Raw genomic sequence first — 20260 nt, 5'->3', positions numbered from 1 at the left:
GCTGGGTAGTGAGCCTGATCCAGCGTTCAATTGTCAAGAATCCCTCTCCTGGATAGAATCAAGCGTTCAACTTCCATGCCGTCAAACATAGCCATGTAAGTCCTGATAAACGAACAGGCCCTGTTGCAGAAGATCTTCTCGAAGAGGCAGAGGCCATGGATCTTCGATTAGCATCTCGAAAAGATCTGCATACCAGGCCCTTCGCGGCCAGTCTGGAGCAATCAGGATTGCTTGCACTTTTTCCCTTTTTATTCTTGTGAGAACTCTTGGGCTCAGACGAATTGGAGGGAACAAGTACACCAGCTGGTAGACCCACGGAGTTGTGAGGGCATCGACCGCTACTGACTGTGGTTCCCTCGACCTGGAACAATGCCGCTTGAGCTTCTTGTTGAGTCGAGAAGCCATCATGTCGATTTGTGGATAACCCGACCGACGTGTCAGCCACTGGAACACCTCCGGGTGGAGGCCCCGTTCCTCTGGGTGCAGGTTGTGTCTGCTGAAAAAATCTGCTTCCCAGTTGTCTACTTCCGAAATGAAGATCGCCGACAATGCCGCAGCATGTTTTTCTGCCCAGAGGAGAATTCTTGACACCTCTGACATTGCGGCTCTGCTTTTCATTCCACCCTGTCGGGTTATGTACGTTACCGCCATCACGTTGTCCGACTGGACTTGAATGGCCTAATTCTGAAGAAGAGATGAGGCCTGCAGAAGGGCGCTGTAGATAGCCCTGAGCTCCAGAATGTTTATTGGACTTCCTGACTTGACCATCTTCCCTGACACTGTACCCCCTGGGTGACTGCACCCCAACCTCTGAGGCTTGCGTCTGTGGTTAAAAGAATCCAATTCTGAATCACGAACCTCCGACCCTTCATTAGGTGAGAAGTTTGTAGCCACCAGAGGAAGGAGATCCTGGCTTTCGGCGACAGACGAATCCTCTGGTGCATGTGAAGATGCGATCCGGACCATTTGTCCAACAGATCCAGCTGGAAGGGCCTCGTATGAAACCTTCCGTACTGAATTTCTTCGTAAGAAGCCACAGTTTTCCCCAGAAGGCGGATGCATAGATGTATTGAGATTCAGGTCGGCTTCAAGATACTCCGAACCATCGACTGGATTATCATTGCCTTTTCCAAGGAAAGGAACACTCAGTGAGAATCTGTGTCCTGTATCATTCTTAGGAAATGAAGCCTCTGCATTGGTTCTAGGTGAGATTTTGGCAGGTTTAGAGTCCACCCATGATCCAGGAGTAATCTGGTTATGAGACCAATGTTCTCCAACATTTGCTCCCTGGTTGCAGCTTTTATCAGAAGATCGTCCAGGTAAGGAATGACATTCACTCCCTGTTTGCGGAGTAGCATCATCATCTCTGCCATCACCTTGGTGAACACCATCGGTGCCGTGGAGAGACCAAATGTCAGGGCCTGAAACTGGTAGTGACAGTCCTGCAGTGCAAATCGTACATAAGCCTGATGAGGCGGCCAGATCGGTATGTGAAGGTACAAATCCTTGATATCCAGAGACACTAGGAATTCCCCCTCTTCCAGACCTGAGATCACTGCTCTCAGAGACTCCATCTTGAACTTGAACACTCGTAAGTATGAGTTCTATGACTTGAGATTCAGAATCGGTTTACCGAACCGTCCGGTTTCTTAACTACAAACAAGCTGGAATTGTATCCCTTGTTTTGTAGATGAGGTGGAACTGGAACAATGACCTGAGTCTGTAACAGTTTTTGAATGGCTTCTTGTAAGGTTATTCTTGCTTCTTGAGAAACTGGTAAGCCTGATTTGAAGAATCTGAGGTGGGAGATCCTGGAATTCCAGCCTGTAGCCTGGGATATAAGGTCTATGACCCAGGGATCCTGGCAAGGTCCTGTCCAGATGTGACTGAAGAATTTTAGCCGGGCTCCCACCTGCCTGTCTCCAAGGCATTGCGGTCCACCATCATGCAGAAGGTTTTGAGGAAGCAGAGCCTGAGCTCTGTTCCTGTGGACCAGCAGTCGCTGGTCTGCGTGGTTTACCTCTAGCACCTCTGGCGGCGGTAGAAGAACCTCTGGCCTTGCCCCCAAACTTTGCAGTCCGAAAGGACTGTAAATTGGGTCCTGAGTAGGCCTTCCTAGCTGGCGGAGCTGCAGAAGGTAGATAAGTGGACTTAACCGCAGTAGTTCGTGAGATTCACTTGTCGAGTTCGTCGCCAAATCAGACCTCACCTGTGAACGGCAGGCCTTCCACACCTTTTGGAATCCGCGTCAGCAGTCCAATGATGCAGCCATAATCCCCTGCATGCCGACACTGCCATAGGTGTGGTATGTGCATTAAGCAAACCTATCTCTTTAATGGCTTCCACCACAGAGTTTGCAGAGTCTTGTATGTGTTTCAGGAGTAAAACAATTTCCTCAGTTAAATTACCAGACCATTTAGCAATGGCTCGAGTAATCCACCCACATGCTATAGTGGGTCTCTGGGCCACCCCTGCAGCTGTATACAAAGATTTGAGTGCAGTCTCAATCTTACGATCAGCTGTATCCTTTAGGTAGGCTGCACCAGGCACAGGTAGTACTATTTTACTTGAGAGCCTGGAGACTGATGTATCCACTATCGGTGGATTTTCCCATTTTTTCCTATTCTCAGGAGGAAAAGGAAAAGATGAAAATAACCGCCTAGGAATTTAAAATTTCTTATCTGGATTAACCCACAGTTCTTCAAACAGGGTTTTTATTTCCTTTGACACAGGAAAAGTGGCTGAGGATTTTTTCTTTATATTAAAGTATGATTCCTCACACTCCTCTGTCACCTTATCAGGGATATTTAGGACTTCTCTGATAGAAGCTATGAGAGCCTCTACACCTTACGACAGAGTACCATCCCCTACCTCTATGTCCTCCTTCCCTTCCTCTATTTCTGTCCCGTCATTATCAGAGTCAGAATGCAGGATATAGGCCAAAGTACATTTTTGCTGACCAATGGTAGAGGACTGAGACGCTGGTCTGAGTACTGAGTCATTTTGCATAAACTCAACCATAAACTGTCTTAAGTATTGCATCTCTTTCTCATTACGAGATAATTTAGTAGAGATGGTGGAAATCATCCCTGTAATGGAGTCCAGCCATGCTGGCTCCACCCTACTAGCCTGAGAAGGGATTCTACACTGAGTACACACTAGTGAACCCCCTGGAGAAGAGGAACACTGTGCCTTACGTGAAACACACTCTTTGCCTGACATACAGCAGCGTTAACAGCACACACACAGGAAAAAGGTAACCCACAAAGAGCCCTTCCCGAGAGACACAGAGAGAGGATAAACCAGCACACGGCGCTCTTATCGCTAAAGCCAAGCTTAGCCGGGACACAGACTAAGTACCTAGATTAGGGACTTAGGGGGTCATTCCGAGTTGATCGCTCGCTAGCTAGTTTTAGAAGTCGTGCAAACGCTATGCCGCCGCCCACTGGGGGGTGTATTTTAGCTTAGCAGAAGTGCGAACGCTTGTGCAGCCGAGCTCTGCAAAAAAAGTTTGTGCAGTTTCAGAGTAGCTCTGAACCTACTCAGCGCTAGCGATCACTTCAGCCTATTCGTATCCGGGTTTGACGTCATACACCCGCCCAGCGAATGCCCAGCCACGCCTGCGTTTTTTCAGACACGCCTGTGTTTTTGCAAACACACCCTGAAAACGGTCAGAAAACGCCCCCTTCCTGTCAATCTTCTTGCGGCCGTCAGTGCGAAGGAAAACTTCGCTACAACCTGTGCACAACCACAACGGGCTTTGTACCCGTATGACGCGTGTGCACATTGTGGCCCATACGCATGCGCAGAAATGCTGTTTTTTCACCTGATTGCTGCACTGCGAACGATCAACTCGGAATGACCCCCTTAGTACACTAGTATATAGCTCCCCCCTGCTAAGACCCCCTGGTAAAGCTGAGGTCATCTGGAGGCTCTCCGGAGGAGTTGCACGTCCCTGTACTCAGCGTCTGTGTTGCTGCAGTGAGGGAAAATGGCGCCTGAGAGCTGCTGGATCCGCTTATATTGAAGCCCCGCCCCTGCAATGGCACACGGTTTTCCCGCTCTTCTTTATACTGGCTTAGTGTCTAAGTGCATAAAATGGAGTAAGTCCCCTTTTAAGCCTGTATTGCCAGTCTAGGTACTGTGTACACTACAGTGTACTAAGTCTAGAGACTCATTCCACCCCGTGTAGAAGCCGTGCGTCTCCGTACCCTAATGCCGCCATAATGGCCGGCGACCCGCTAACCAGGACGCCGGCTTAGTACTCACCACTTGCTGCGGGAATGTACGCTCGCCGTGGTGGGTCTTGCAAATAGTTCCCTCAGGAGCTAGCGTCCTGTCAGCGGGGAACGGGACCATTATGCCTTAGTGGGGTTGAGCCGTTCCCCCCCCCCTAAGTCTCACGAAGCAGGCAGGCTGGTGCCATACAGTCCTACCAGAAAATAACAAACTTTTAAAATAAATGCAGAAAACTCTTCAGAAACTTCCAGAGATGTGACCGGCTCCTTCGTGCACATTTTCTAAACTGAGCCTGGTAGGCGGGGAATAGAGGAAGAGGCCAGCACACGTTATCAAACTTCTATAGTGCCCATGGCTCCAAGTGGACCCGCCTATACCCCATGGTACTAAATGGATTACCAGTATGCCCTAGGACATAAGAGAAAATATCTTATGAAATTAAATTATCATTTATGTTTGTTTAACAACGTAAGCAGTAATATAAACTGCTTAAACGGGAAAGCGATTGACCTGGAATGGGGGAATAACTGTATTAGAATTATGAAGCTATCCATTATGCCACAATTCTTACTGAGCCCCATATTGGGCCAATCAGGTCCCACCTTGGGCAGCATTCTCAAGTATGCTGAGTACACTTGTGACACGTCTTGTGCCCCCTGTAGGACCTCCAGTGTCATTGTAGCCACATATTGTCCCTGTAGTTAATCCGCCCTTGGCGGATACTCTGTCTACCCAATTACAACAATTAAATCAATCCTTGGTTAGACAAAAGTCTACCCCACGTCCTTCTGGGGCCAAGGGCTCATCTAAACGGGCCATTTCTTCCTCACAATCCACTAATATTTCGGATAATTCTTCCGATGAGGATGGGGAATATACTGATCCGTCAGACACTGATACAGTTGCTTCTGATGAGGAAGCTACAACCCAGGTTGATGTTCCTGACCTAGTGGAGGCTATTAAGCTAATTCTTTAAATAGATGATGACATTGAACCTACTACTGTGTCTAAGAAACCTGATAAGTTCAAACGTCATAAGGTTGCTAAAGTAGTCTTACCACATTCTGACCACTTAATTGACATACGTCAGGAATCCTGGTCGTCGCTAGGAAAGAAATTTTCCCTGTCTAAAAAGATGCTAGCAAGTTATCCTATCCCTGCGGAGTTGAGTATCAAGTGGGAAACTCCACCGCCGGTGGACTGTCATGTCACCCGTCTTGTGGTGTCATCTACTCTGCCTGTCACCACTGTCACCTCACTGAAGGAACCTACGGATAAGCATGTGGAGGGATGCCTGAAGTCTATTTACTCTCTTACTGGTGCGGTACATAGACCCACTATGGCAGCCTCCTTTGCTGTGAAAGAAATTGAAGCATGGGTTTAGGCAATTGAGGATGAGCTGCCTCAGGATTTTTCTGACACTGCCAGACAATTTCTGTCTTATATTACCACAGCCTCCAACTATATTCAGGAGGCGGCCTCTGATGCCGGTGTAATGGCCGCCAGGGCATCTACTACGTCTATCCTGGCTCATCGAATAATGTGGTTGTGGTCCTGGAAGGTGGACCTGGACTCCAAAAAGACCTTGGAGGTGCTCCCTTTTAAGGGAGATATCCTATTTGGGGAGGATCTGAACAAGATTGTAACTGACTTGGCTACTGCCAAGACTGCGTGTCTCCCAAATACTAATCCTTCTGCTCTGAAGGCTAAGAGTACCACCTTTCATTCCTTTCGACCTCCAGGGAAAGCAAAGGGTAAGGCGTATCCGCAACAGGCTCGTGCTTCCAAACCCACTAAGCCTAAATCTAAACAATCCTGGGTGGGAGGCCGACTTCTGCAGTTCGCCCAGGCCTGGTTAAAGACCACTTCGGACATCTGGGTGCAAGAAGTTGTTTCTCACGGGTACGCAATCTCTTTCAAGAGACATCCTCCTCGCCAGTTTTGCACAACGGTTATCCCTTTGGATCCGTTAAAAGCGCAAGCTCTACACTTGGTTGTGCAATCCCTCCTGGATGCAGGAGTGGTAGTGCTGGTACCTTTGTCTCAGAGAGGCAGGGATACTATTCGACCCTGTTTCTAGTTCTGAAGCCAAATGGGTCCTTCTGGCCTATACTCAACCTCAAGTCATTGAAAAAGTTTTTGAGAGTATCCAAATTCCATATGGAAACTTTGCGCTCTATAGTGCTGGCCAGGGAACCCGAAGGCTATATGGTATCCCTGGACATACAGGATGCTTACCTGCAAATACCTATTGCCATGTCGCATCAGCAATATCAGCGGTTTGTTATTGGCAACCTACAGTATCAATTCCAGGCACTGCCTTTTGGATTGGCCACGGCCCCTCTGATCTTCACAAAAGTAATGGCCGTGATGACGGCTCTTCGCCGCCGTCAGGGAATCAGGATCCTGCTGTATATGGACGACTTGCTGATCCTGGTGAACTCCCAAGAGGTTCTCCTCAGTCACCTGAAGCTGACGGTCCAATTCCCACAAGCCCATGGGTGGCTCATCAACTGGAAAAAGTCCTCGCTGGTCCCTGCTCGGACCATGGTGCACCTGGGGGCTCTACTGTACACAGACAACCAACGATTGTTTCTTTCTCCAGAGAAAGTCCTGAAACTTCAGGACAGGATCAGATATTTCCTCTCTCGCCCAAGAGTGTCGATACACTCGGCGATGCAAGTACTAGGCCTCATGGTATCGGCTTTCAACATGGTAGAGTATGCTCAATTTTATTCCCGCCCACTGCAGAGGTTAATCTTTTCCAAGTGGGACGGCCTGCCTCATCGGATCAGGTCTCAAATGATCTCCTTGACTCCGGAGGTTCGTCTGTCACTGAGCTGGTGGCTACAGGACCAACAGTTGAGCAGGGGCCATCCCTTCTGGATCTCCAACTGGGTCCTACTGGCAACGGATGCCAGTCTGCGGGTTTTAGCGCGGTGTTGGAGTAACACTCTCCCCAGGGTCGGTGGACCAGGGAGGAGTCTCTCCTCCCGATAAACATTCTGGAATTGCAGGCGGTGTTCAATGCGTTGACACTGGCCCTGCCCCTAGTAGAGAACAGGCCTGTTCAAGTACAATCAGACAACGCCACCACGGTGGCGTACATAAATCATCAAGGTACTCAAAGCCGCATGGCAATGCTGGAAGTATCAAAAATCCTCTGTTGGGCGGAACGCCATCTGCCAGCAATATCGGCGGTGTTCGTCCCCAGAGTTCTCAACTGGGAAGCGGATTTCCTCAGTCGTCAGGATGTTCACGCCGGAGAGTGGAGTCTTTATCCGGAAGTCTTTCAACTCCTAGTGGACAAGTGGGGCCTACCAAATGTAGACCTGATGGCGTCTCGACACAATCACAAGGTTCCGGTCTTCGGATCAAGGACAAGTGATCCTCAAGCAGCGTTCGTGGACGCACTGGCAATTCCATGGAACTTTCGGCTGCCATACATGTTCCCTCCAGTGTCACTCCTGCCCAGGGTACTATGGAAGTTCAAGCAATACTACTTCTAGTCGCTCCAGCGTGGCCCAGACGGCATTGGTTCTCAGACCTGCAGGGTCTATCGATAGAGCGTCCTCTTCTACTTCCTCAACGCCCAGACCTCCTCGTCCAGGCCCTTTTGTCTATCCGGACCTGGCCAGACTGTCTCTGACGGCATGGCTCTTGAAGCTTCACTCCTGAGGCCTCTGAGGCGGTTATTCAAACTGTGTTGTAGGCCCGCAAACTGGCTTCTGCACGGATTTATTACAGGGTCTGGAACTCTTACTTCACATGGTGGGCTGCTAAGAATTATGATGCCTATTCGTTCAGAACTTCTAGGCTTTTAGCTTTTCTGCAACAAGGCCTAGATTTAGGCCTTTGTCTGGCCTTCCTCAAGGTTCATATATCTGCCTTGTCGGTGTGGTTTCAGCCTCCCTATGTCCCTCCTGTGGCTCCATGGGATCTGTCTGTTGTCTTAAATGCCCTACAAGAGTCTACATTTGAACCTCTTGAGTCTGTGGACCTTAAATGCCTTACGCTTAAGGTTGTGTTTTTACTGGCTATTGCCTCTGCTAGGAGGGTGTCTGACTTAGGCGCTTTGTCCTGTCGTCCACCCTTTCTGATTTTTCACCGGGACCGGGCAGTTCTTCTGAACTTTAAGGTGGTATCATCTTTTCATCTTAACCAAAAGGTTGTGGTTCCCGCCTTTATCTCTTCTGGTTTGTCCTCCAAAGAGCGGTCTTTGGATGTGGTACAGGCTCTCCGTATTTACGTAGAAAGGACTGCCTCCCTCAGGAGGTCAGATACCTTTTTTGTACTTTTTGGTTTTCACAAACGTGGCTGGCCTGCAAATAAGCAAACCTTGGCCAGATGGATTAGAATGGTGATTGCACAAGCCTATGCACAGGCTGGTCTTCCAGCTCCTGCTGTTATCAAAGCCCAGTCTACTCAGTCTGTTGGACCTTCTTGGGCAGCCCGTTGTGGCGCGTCCGCTGAACAATTGTGCAAGGCGGCTACGTAGTCCTCAGTGAACAAGTTCATCAGGTTCTATGTCTTTGATACTTCCGCCTCCCAAGATGCTTTCTTTGGACGCTGTGTTCTTGTGCCCGCTATGGCGCATCCCCTACCATGAGGAACTGCTTTAGGACATCCCCAATGTATTCACTGTGGAATCCCAGTGTACTCCGCTGCATAAAAGTAGATTTATGGTAAACTTACCATGATTAAATCTCTTTCTGCGAGGTACACTGGATTCCACAAGGCGCCCACCCTGACGCACTTAGCTTCTTTGGGTTTGTATGGCATTAGCCGCTAGTCCCTTCTCCTGTCGTGAGAATGTGGTTCTATGTGACTAACATCTACCGTCTCTTTTACCTGCTACTGCATTGGACTGGTTAACGAAACTGAGCTCCAGTGCCTGGAGGCGGGGTTGTAGAGGAGGTGGTGCAATGCATCCTGGGAACATTCAAACCTTTAGCCTGTTGGTGCCTCGGATCAAGATCCAACTCTACACCCCGATGTATTCCCTGGGGATTCCAGTGTACCTCGCAGAAAGAGATTTAACCATGGTTACTTTCTGCTCCAACTAGAACACATAAGAACTAAGAATTGCTAAATCTTTGCTCTAGTTTTAAAGCTCGAACAATTAGGATTTTATTTAGGTATGGTTAGGGCTAGGAGCAAATATTAGACGGAAATCTGAGAGTAGTTTCAGATGTAGTTTTTGATCTAATTTTAGGAACATGTAGGGATAAGGATTACAACTATTAGGAAAATGTTAACAATTATTTTATTTTTAGCAGGAAATGTTAGGATCACCTTGGTGAACAACTTACTTTTGAGCCCCCATTTTTAAAACAATGAGAAGTCATATAGGAAGGTATATAGGAAGTTGTCTTACTAGCACACCAGGGTCAGGAGGCAAACCAAATAAATATAATGGGGGGTGTAGATGTAAAAAGTTTGTTGCAAAAAGCATAACAAATAAGTATGTTGAGTCACACGTGACCCAAGAAATGTCTAATGCTAAAACAGTAGTGTTTCCACCAGGCATTCTAGCGTATACACTTAAGTGTAACATTAGAGTAAAGCTGCAGCTTGATGCTAATGTTACATTACTTATGTCTTATCGCCACATTTAATAAATGTGAAAGTAAAATTTTCCATATAAAATGTGATTAAACAACCACCTCCACATTTTTTGTCTACCTCCTACTATTTCTTACAGCAGTCCATATATAAAATGAGAAATAAATAATGTGAATACATGGTCATGATGTTTGCTCCCCTACAAGATAATGTCACAGGAGAGTTGCAGCTGACCACTGATGGCCCCGCCCCCTACTCATAGATCTGTGACTCTCTGTGATCAGCGGATAAAATGGTTCTGACTGACACATATGTCACTGGGACAGGACTTTACCAAAGACAGCAAGTCCAGATCTGTAATTATGAATGCTGACAATGTAATGTAAAATGATTTTCCTTATCACATTGCAACTGCATGAGTTCCTTATCACATTGCAACTGCATGAGGTGGCTAACGAACAGATAACTTTCATTATATATGACTGAGACATTAATACCACCGCACCACCACTATAGTGTGGAGCACACACCTGGAGGTACTGCTTGGTACAGTTACATTAAAATGCTTCTGGTAATACTGTTTTTGGTGGTTTTGAAATCATTTGGGTTCATGAGGGGTTATGTATTATCAGTCAGATGGAAAATTATTTATTGAAGGTGGTTTTGCCTCAGGATTCCGTCTGTCAGTATTCCGGCGTCGGGATTCTGACAGCTGTCGGGATTCCTGCGGCGGTCTTCTGACCGCATGGATCCTGTATGTCGGGATGCCAACTACATCCCATATATATATTATATATATATAGACATATATATATATATATATGTCTATATATATACAAACAGAAAGTTCAGCACTCACCATAGCAAGCTCACTTATCCTCACAACATCAATAAATAAATGATGGGGTTTAGTTAGTGAATTGGCCAATGCACGGAAGCCTGCATACCGCTCTCCAAGGTACCCCACCTTCATGCAGGTCCTACACTATCACAGAGTCTCAAAAATTAAAACCTGGCAACTGTATCACACATAATATACTGCACACATGCCCACTAGGTTTAATGTGTATCTGCCATGCATCTTATGGCTTTTAAAGGTACACTAGTCACCTGACACTGGCTGATAAATTACTAAGGAGCAGCTGACACAGGTTTAGAACAAGTGAGATTACACAGGGGTGCATGAAAAGGCCTGTGACCACGGTTAATAAGAGTTAAACAAAGATTAACCCCGTGATATACAAACAAATCTAGAAAACCACAGCACTCGCCACCCCAGAAGCGGGGTGCAATATGTGTATATATATATATATATATATATAGCTATCTTCTTAGTCTATTTTTCCTGCCTCTTACAGTTTCCTGTTTACATATTGTCTGGTGAAAGTAAGCATTTTATGGGGTATGGGGACACAACTGTACAAAATACATGCATTTTTGGTATCAATGTGCAGTACACAAATGCATATATGTAATTTAACCACAAAAAAGTTACTTACATGCAGTTCTAAAAGAGACCCTTTATCTGAATGGCAAATGCACCAGGTTGTTTTAAATCAGTTAAACATTTAAAAAAATCTAAATACCAAATAATATCCAATCTTTTTGCAACTGCTTCCGTAGAAAAACAAGCACTGCGATAATAACTGTCCTGTTCACTGCATCCTAAAGTCATGCACAATAGGGCATTCAGGAGAAGGGGATGCTGAGCATAAAGCACATTGGTTTCACGTAATGAGGTAACTGCAGTAAGCAGCAGAAAGATTTGTCTTATACATTTATCTATCTATATTAGTGGAGAATTACAGTATCTGATCTGTAGCAAACGTGCATCACTGAACATCAACAGCACATTACAAATCTTCTTGTTCCATTTCTTTGGCTATAGCCCTATTAGGAGTATCTTTGTTTAGCTTCTGCAAGTGTTATATTTTACAATAACATGACATAAGTTACAGTTTGAAATGTTATGTTTAATATTGCTATGGCTTGTGTGTTTAACAGCTGACTTTATCATCTCTTTAAATATTGACTTGAGTACATATGGCAGCCTGTGACAAGGAAATCAGCTGTGGCAATATAGATAGCATGTGTGACAAAAAATACATTCATATTCATACAATATCATGCCAAGTATTGCTAGAATCTTACATCCTCTTATATACTTATACAAGTGTAGGGATGACAAGCCACAGCACGTGCTGGGAATAAAATAGTGACCTTAATTTCTTAGTCTGAGTGCTCCAGTTTTCATTATGTCCCACTTGCAGGAGATTGCATGTAGACATTGAGTGCCATTATCATGTAAGTGTTTTGTCAAAGAGTGGTAAGCAGAGCTCCGTATGACCTCCATTACATATTATTCCTGCACCAGGAGACCCACAAGTTTGGATAGAGCTGAGAAACATTAAAATACTCAGCTGGTTAAATGCTGCAGGGGATTGTGAGAATGTGCTATCTTGAATACTTTATCAAAAACGTATATCACTTTATCTTGTCGCCTTATAAAAAACACTATTAAGCTGGCAGCTGAATGTGATGGTTGGATAAATAATTTCTAAAGCATAAATGCCTGTGACAGTAACCATCCAGCAAAGGAAGTAAAATTTATGTATTTTAAGCTCTGGTGTCATTGAGTTTAACATGACTGAGATAAATATTTCTTAAAATATTCATTAAAGCAGAACAGTATTAAGTGTCACTTTCTTTTTACCATAGCAATTTGAGAGCATTGTCCTCAGAGAAAGAAACACAGTTTCAGAATACCATGGATTGAAAGGATTTTTTATTTTGGAAACTGACCACACTGAGGTGGAAAGTGACCAATGCCCACTAAGTAGGCCTGATCCAAGTGCCCTAGATGAGGAGATCACCTATACAGGTACGATCACAAGCATGTATGCATGACTGGCATCATTTTACCTCATACTTTAGTAGAACCTTTACAAGTGTCAGTGGTTCTGAGTGACTCTTGAACTGCATGGTTTCCAGGCCTCTAGGGCACATCTTGTTCTACTACTATGGATGAAAGGGGCAATGCCTGCACTTCTTCACCACCAGTGCATGTGAGATCATGGCTTCACAGAAATGGAGGGGATTGTCCTATGGATGGACAAAGCTTTTATTAAAGCACCTACACGAGCTTGAGAAAGGTGCCAGTAGGGTGTTAAGTGAGCCGCATCTTCAGCCTGGTCGTGCTGCCCCCGATACAACCCTGGAAAGGGGATACTGATTAAACTTGATATTTCATTTTATATGTCTTATAATGCAATCAGTAAGCCTCCTTGTCCTTGTAATGTTACCTGTTGCTCATTAATCCTGCAGAACTGTGTACTAGAGATGGGAAAAATGTATTTTAGTTGGCATGGTCTTTTATATTTTAAAATCAGAAACAGTATGAATTGAAGCGAAACAGCATGTAATTATGTTTCAGAATATATTTTGATAGTGAGTTGCACACCCTTAAACGTCCTCTTTGTTGTCTTGCCAGCTTTTTATAAATAATTTAAATTGCCTAAATACATTGTCCTGTTCTGGTGTTTACACAAAACCTTAGGATTTCAGTCATCATGAAATTTACTTGGCACTCGGAAAAAAAAGGTATAACTTTAAGAGAGATCATCAAGGCACGTCCGCCTACTGATGCCAGTATATACAGTATGTAGAACTGACAACATTATATATTACACCTTTAGCAAATTCACGTGTATTGATAAATCTGTCTTTTATTTTAACGTTATAACTTTGAAGCATGGAACATTTAAGATATTAGGGCAGCCATCCATCATTTTCATACCTTTGGCTTTCAGACACTTGCTTGTCAGATCTAAAGAGGACTGGCATTTACCATTAGGTTCCATACGTTAAGCACAGAAGCATAAACCAACTTATAAAAGGTCTAAATGTAATTTGCTACGTTTATAAAAACAAAACAAAAAACAAACAAACATTGAGGACGGCGCTAATCATATAATCACAATATCATATAATAGTATATTTTAGTTTTCTGTGGTTCGAGTTGAGAGGGGGCCAGACAACCAAATCTCCTTCTGGACTGGCAACTTTTAAGTATTGAATCTAATTTATATAGACCTGTTCAACAATATTTATTTAAGGCAGAAGAGTATCAAAACCCTCAACAGTATAAATTCATGTTTGTTATTTGTCAAGAACAAAGACTTCAAATACTGTATACCACTATGGGATCTACTCAGTGGGGCTAATTCAGTAAGCCCTGCAGAAGTGTGGAAATCGCTATTTGCTGATTTCCGCACATCTGCGCATAGTGGAGCACGCATGCACAAGGTCTTAAACTGCGATTGTTTAAGAGCTGGCGGTGGCGGTGACAGTGCGTCGGCAGCGCATTTTGTGGTCTTCGACAGGCCATTTGGGGGGGCGCAGTCCAGACAACGCAGGAGTGTCCAGACTGTTTGCGGGGTGGGCCATGGCAGCTGCGTGATGTCACACGCAGCCGCTGCGACCCAAAAATTGTCGGCCCTCTGACTACAGCTGCATAGGCTGGGGGCTACCCTAAACATGTGAGCTCATCACTGTATAGCGAAGTGCTCGCATGTTACCGGGGGAGGGGGGGCGGATCCGGCATGTGGGGCAGCCTTGCCCTCTGCTGGACGGCCCCCCACATGCTAGCGAAAAGAGTTATAGTTTTGCTACTTTTAGCAAAACTACAACTCATGCTGAATCAGGCCCATTATCCCTTAATTTCTACAAAAGTAGGGGAACATTAAAATGTTCACCTACTTTTGCAGGAATTGGCATACATTACTAAGGTAACACAGGAAATATAACGGCTATCGCCTACTTACCTTTCAGTCTTGTCAGGCCTGCTGTCCCCATACCTCAATCCATCAAATTCCGAAAAAACAACATTTTCAGATTCTGACAGATTTTGAACATTCATCATTTTCAGATGTCACTGACCCGCTCCTTCCCATAAGTCCAGTTTACGAAGAGAGAATTTTCGGATCCCTCCGCTTCTGTCGGCTCCCTCCGCCTAAAGCCAGGCATGCATGAACACAAGTCAGACTCAGCAGTGCTGAGTTTCATAGGGTTGTGGGGACAGCTGATCTTAGAAATCAGCTGTCTCCGCACCGGAGCAATGTTTATTTGTACCATCGCTACTACTCGCAGCTACTTGGATACTGATTTAGCAGGGACCACCCTGCTCCCAATAGGCCCCTATGTCAAAGTGATCTACTTTCTCCCATATTATTGTGTACAAGTTGTATAATTTCATTACAATCACAGGGCATTCATAGACCTCATGAAAAAGAGTACTATGTTTATACTGTAAACGATCAATATATAACTACATGTACAGTTATTATTTATAAATATGTTTAGCTAATGGAAAATACATTTTGGAAGATGGCAGAGGAAATTACAAGTGTTGGAGCACATCAGATAAATATGGACACATTGTGTGGAATTCAATTGTTTGAAAAGTCGGCTGGGTGTCTGTTTTTTCCCTGTCAGTTAGATAGGAAAAACCAGACTCCTAAATGACGTTTCAAACAATTGAATACCTCCTATTTGGTGGAATTCAATTGCTTGAAAAGTCGGTTGGGTGTTTGTTTTTTCCTGTCAATTAGATAGGAAAAAACAGACTACCAACTGATGTTTCAAACAATTGAATACCCCCCATAGTGTTACATTTAAGTAGCTATGTTAACAGTTTAAGCAGCCCATGCCCTCAAATCCTGTTATACTACGACTCCTGGCAGGCACAGTCACAGTTGTGGCATAACACAGCCTTTATATAGGATGAGTCATATAAGTAGAGTGGGAAACACAAATGCTGTGTCATTACCTGGCTGCATTTTATTGAACAGTTATACTGTATGCCATTCTGTTCTACACTGAAAAGACATGCTGAGTACAGACAAAGCAAAACCTCAGCATATTAGACCAAATGTATCAAGTAGATGGCAAGCTCAGGATTTCTAAAACTATTTACTTTATTTGTACGTCTTTCTGCTTCATGAAATGTTTAGTAACCAAAATAGCTTTGTGGTATGTTTTATCCTCATTTTACGAAGAAGAAAAAAATACACAGTACTATGATGTCTTCTGCTGTTTATGCTTCACCTCTTCTACAGGATAATTCATTTGTCATTCCTTCCTTTTTACAAGGATGATATGAGAAATGATCAATCAATCAGTCCTCTTTGTGGATGTGATAATAACCCAAAAACGAAAAAGAAAAATGAAAGTACATGCAAACTAAATAAATGATAAGGAAACGGCAATAATCGTAAAAACGAATGATTCTCTTTTGTTTCTTTCTTTGGCTAAAATATGTGGTAATTAGGTCTCAAACAAGCAACGTGGGATATAACTCCTTTAAAATAACAAACAGAAAACCTTTCATTCCTGCAAGAAAAATAAATAAAAGAACCCGGGAAGTCTCCTTTCTGATACAGTAAAAATATTATAATGAGTGTTTTATGGGCACTGCTGTACCAATTACCCAGCTTGTTCTTGTGTTCCTTGAATGCCAGACTTTTAGTTCACTTATTATCTGAGCATACAACTGGAAGTACTGCCTCATACAATTTTAATTGTAATGTAACTTTAAAATTTAGTTTATTAATCTTACTGTGGATCCAGCTTCTAGTTTCTAAATCAAATATTTGCATGTTGGACAAAGGATTTCATTTCATTACACTTTTTACTTTCTCATTTTAATTGTATGTTTTTTTAACTTACTGCTTAAAAAACAAATCACCTTTAGTTCTTTGGGGGTTCTTCAGTGTTCCGAAAATCGTAAACGGCAGTGCGTGACCAATCATTATGCGATCGCATCCCGGAAAGGATGCAATTGTATCATGATTGACAAGTGCGGGCGTCCGGTGGCAACGACGCGGCGTTTGGGGGGAAACACAGATGTGTCATGGCTGTTTTCGGGGCTGGCCGATGATGTCACCTGCGTTTCCTGAGATCAGAAAAATAGTGGTGGTGCGCCTGCCTACGCAGTCAGGCTGCATATACAGGGGTTTAAAATTAGTAGTGTCATGTGGAGAATAGAAATCATTGCACAATTTCATGTTATCTGTAACGACCTCATCTCATCATGTAAGTGGTAGCTGGGTTGTAGGCAACCTCAGTGTTAGCGTTCAGTATATTGACATTCACGATGTCAACAGTGGAACATCAGCATTGATGATGTCAACATGGTTACAGTGTCAACATCATTAATGTAGTCATCTGCAAAATGTCAACAATGATAGCATGTCGACATAAAAAGCTGACATTTTCGTAATGTTGACATTCTCAGGAAGGTTAGCACTAGGGTTACGGTTACTGTTAGGGACAGAATGATGATCTAATATGCATGAATGCATTCATCAGGTACTGACACTTTATATGAAATGGCATGGAAGTGGAGGATCGTCTGGTAATTACGGGATGGGTTCAGGGGTGGATGTGAATGGGGTGGATTCATTGGGGAATTGGAGGGGAGCAGGCAGTTTTATCTTTGAACTATTACTCTCTATAGCACAGACTGGTAATTATGTATGTTGGTGACTGCATGAGTCCCAGTAACATGCTACCGCTAAGCTATACAACCATACATCTTTTTTGCTTGATGGTTCCCTAGAAACACACTTCACTTCCATCTTTGTGTGTTTGCCAGTTGTGAAGGATGTCTATAACAATCATGCAGTCACTGTGGAATCAATAACCTGCTAGGAAAGGTTCTACATAACAGCCATGTAGAATGACAAGATAAGGTCAAATAGTATAATTCTGAAGGGAATCAACTTGTGAAATGCATTATTTAATCATCTGTTAACATTGTGTATACTTTAGATATGAGCAGAAAGCACGTGTAGAAGTCTCTAAATTATATATCTGTTGCTTTTACATCAGATAGAATGAAAGATGTGAGTATAGCCGTTACATATTATGCATAAGCCCTGTCCTGTTTCACTGGTCCTGCAGTACTGCATTTCAAGATGCCTGTTCTTATACTCAATCAAATTACATGTAACATTAATATAACTAAACAAATGTTTAGGGTGCTCAAGAACAGGTTTAGCAAAACTAAAATCACAATCACAGTCACTGATAAATTTGTAGATGTGTGTTAACAAAAATGATCAAACACTTATATGTGTTTTAGCTGCAAAATTATTTGCATGTTACTAATGTTTTTTTTTTTACAGTATGTTGATATTGCTGGCACGGTAAAAGAAGATGTAATTACCCCCTGACTCGGTATATGTTTGTGGTTTGTTTTGGTTAAGATCACAGATACGGCAAACAGTGTATGGCTGGGTACACATTAGACTCGTCTAGGGTCTATTCATGAAACAGAAAAGAGTGGGGAAGTGAGACAGTGGAGAAGTTGTCCATGGCAACCAATCAACTTTTAGGCAACATTTGTCAAATGCAGCTGATTGGTTGCCTTGGGCAACTTCTCCACTGGCTCACTTCTCCACTCTTCATAAATAGACCTCGATATATTGTGCCGGATGGGAAAGATATATCCATACAATAGGGTATGAAATAATATAGTAGAATATATAATAGAAGGAATATAATACTTATATGCAGTTTCAGTATTCAAAATGTGGCTTCAGCTCTGTCCACTTCTGACAAAGTTCCTACTTCGTAGTTTCTCCCAAACATAATGCAAAAAAATCCTAATAGTATAGTCAATTTGAGATGTGATAACTGACAGAAAAAAGGACATGATTCATGAAGGATTGCAAGTTCTGCAAAGTAGCCTTTGGATCGCATGCTGGGGGCCACCCAGCATGCTAACAGCCCCCACCCATGACCACGCTGAAATTGCGGCCATTTTTATGATCACGCCACCATCAGGCCCACCGTTCACACCACCACGCCCCCATTTTTATGCTGTGCCCACACAATGCTCCATCTTGGAAACGGAGTGTTGCCGCTCCCCCACCCCACAAATGCCTCTGCCTGATTGACAGGTAGAGGTGATCGTATTTTCTGGCCCTGCGCATGCACCGCATCCTCTCAGCAGATTTTGCGGTTCCAACCTGAATCAGGGCCCAAGTCCCCAAATGACCAGACAATACAGATAGCAAAAGAGTTCCGTAAAAAATAGGGAAAATATATCGTCCATATCATCTAGTGTGTACACCCAATTGTGCCCTCCTGCTGGTTCACCCTGTTCTGATGCACACCCAATGGGACGATCCTGACAAGGGGAAGGGTTGATATTTTTTCTTTCAAACTAGAGACTGGTCACATCAGAATTTACCAAGCCATGTTTCTTTTTCAAAATGAGTATGTTCTCGTTATGTTCCTTATCGGATCTGTGGTTTCTCCCTGCACCTGTTTAGTTGCTTACTTTAACCCTAGAGCCATCTTGGTCACATGGAACGCTTGACATAAATTGGTCCATAGTTCAGAGGAATTTTGTTTGCCTTTCCTAAACCTCTCCCTTCCTTTCATTACTAGGTTGATCCCAAATTTACAACTAACCACCTAGCAGTCTGACAGTTTAATTTCACTCTGCGATCCTTGACAGTCTCCTCCTGACTTTTACACAGTCTTCATCATACTCCTGTGGGACTTTTATAAATATTTGCAATTTTGCCACTGTTACAATACCTCTCTTCCTCCTTACCCAAATTCACAGACATCCCACTGTTCATTTTAGAAAATTCAGTTTATCCAAACCATAGAAGTAGTATCTTTTTTTTTTTTTTTTTTTTTGGGGGGGGGGAAGGGGGGGTTCTGTGACTGCAGGGTTGGCTGAATGATAGAATATGTAGAAATACCAAGAACATGAACTGTTTATGCTACATTATAAGCAAGTTACCTTTGAATGTGTTTTATGTGTTTTTGTTACACCGAATTCCAATTCTTAAAAGATGTGTCATTAAAAGCTTACTTACAAACATCCCATGTTCCAACCCAATTTCTTATCTATTATAAAACATCCATGTGACATGTCAGGGACGCCTAGAAAGAAAGTACAGGTGCAAAGTGTCTGGGCCTGATGGGGGTCTGCATCTGTTAAGGAGGCACAGCCACACCTCCAAGGTGACATAAGGTGACCTCCTTGTGGTCATGCAGCTTTTGTTGCTCTAAATGACATTTCACTAAAGATTTATATGGTGACCTGTTTTCTGATACAGCTTCATAGAACTGCTATATTTTATAACTGTTTCATTTCCAATTTAGGGCATAACTACTGGAAACCAGACAGCAGTTTAACTGATCATGCAGATGATGCTGTTGTTGAAGATATTGTAGCACAGGCTAAATGCAGCAATCATTTTATAGAACACAGCCTCAGTCCCAGATATTTCAAACAAACAAAGACTGGTGAGTACTTGAACCCAGTATCTTACAGACTGAAAACTGATCATTTTGCCCACTACACTAGGATATTTGTATTATGTGTAGATCATTGTCACATACTATTATAGGAAAGCAAATTAAATGCATTGAG

General features: G+C 43.6%; 1 protein-coding gene across 4 annotated transcripts in view; it reads left to right on the top strand.

Annotated features, from left to right (window-relative positions):
- Nucleotides 1-20260, top strand: part of ZBBX (zinc finger B-box domain containing) — a 437896-nt gene that overhangs the window by 382380 nt on the left and 35256 nt on the right. For all 4 annotated transcript variants that reach the window (XM_063916186.1, XM_063916188.1, XM_063916187.1 and 1 more), the window contains 2 exons: nt 12523-12685; nt 19990-20133. In XM_063916186.1, coding sequence (XP_063772256.1) covers nt 12523-12685; nt 19990-20133 — 307 coding nt within the window. The remainder of the gene's footprint in view (nt 1-12522; nt 12686-19989; nt 20134-20260) is intronic.

Source organism: Pseudophryne corroboree, chromosome 4 (genome assembly GCF_028390025.1).
Source record: "Pseudophryne corroboree isolate aPseCor3 chromosome 4, aPseCor3.hap2, whole genome shotgun sequence".
NCBI classification, from domain to species: domain Eukaryota; kingdom Metazoa; phylum Chordata; class Amphibia; order Anura; family Myobatrachidae; genus Pseudophryne; species Pseudophryne corroboree.
The sequence above is the reverse complement of the archived record's forward strand: the minus strand, read 5'-3'. Positions and strand labels throughout refer to the sequence as shown.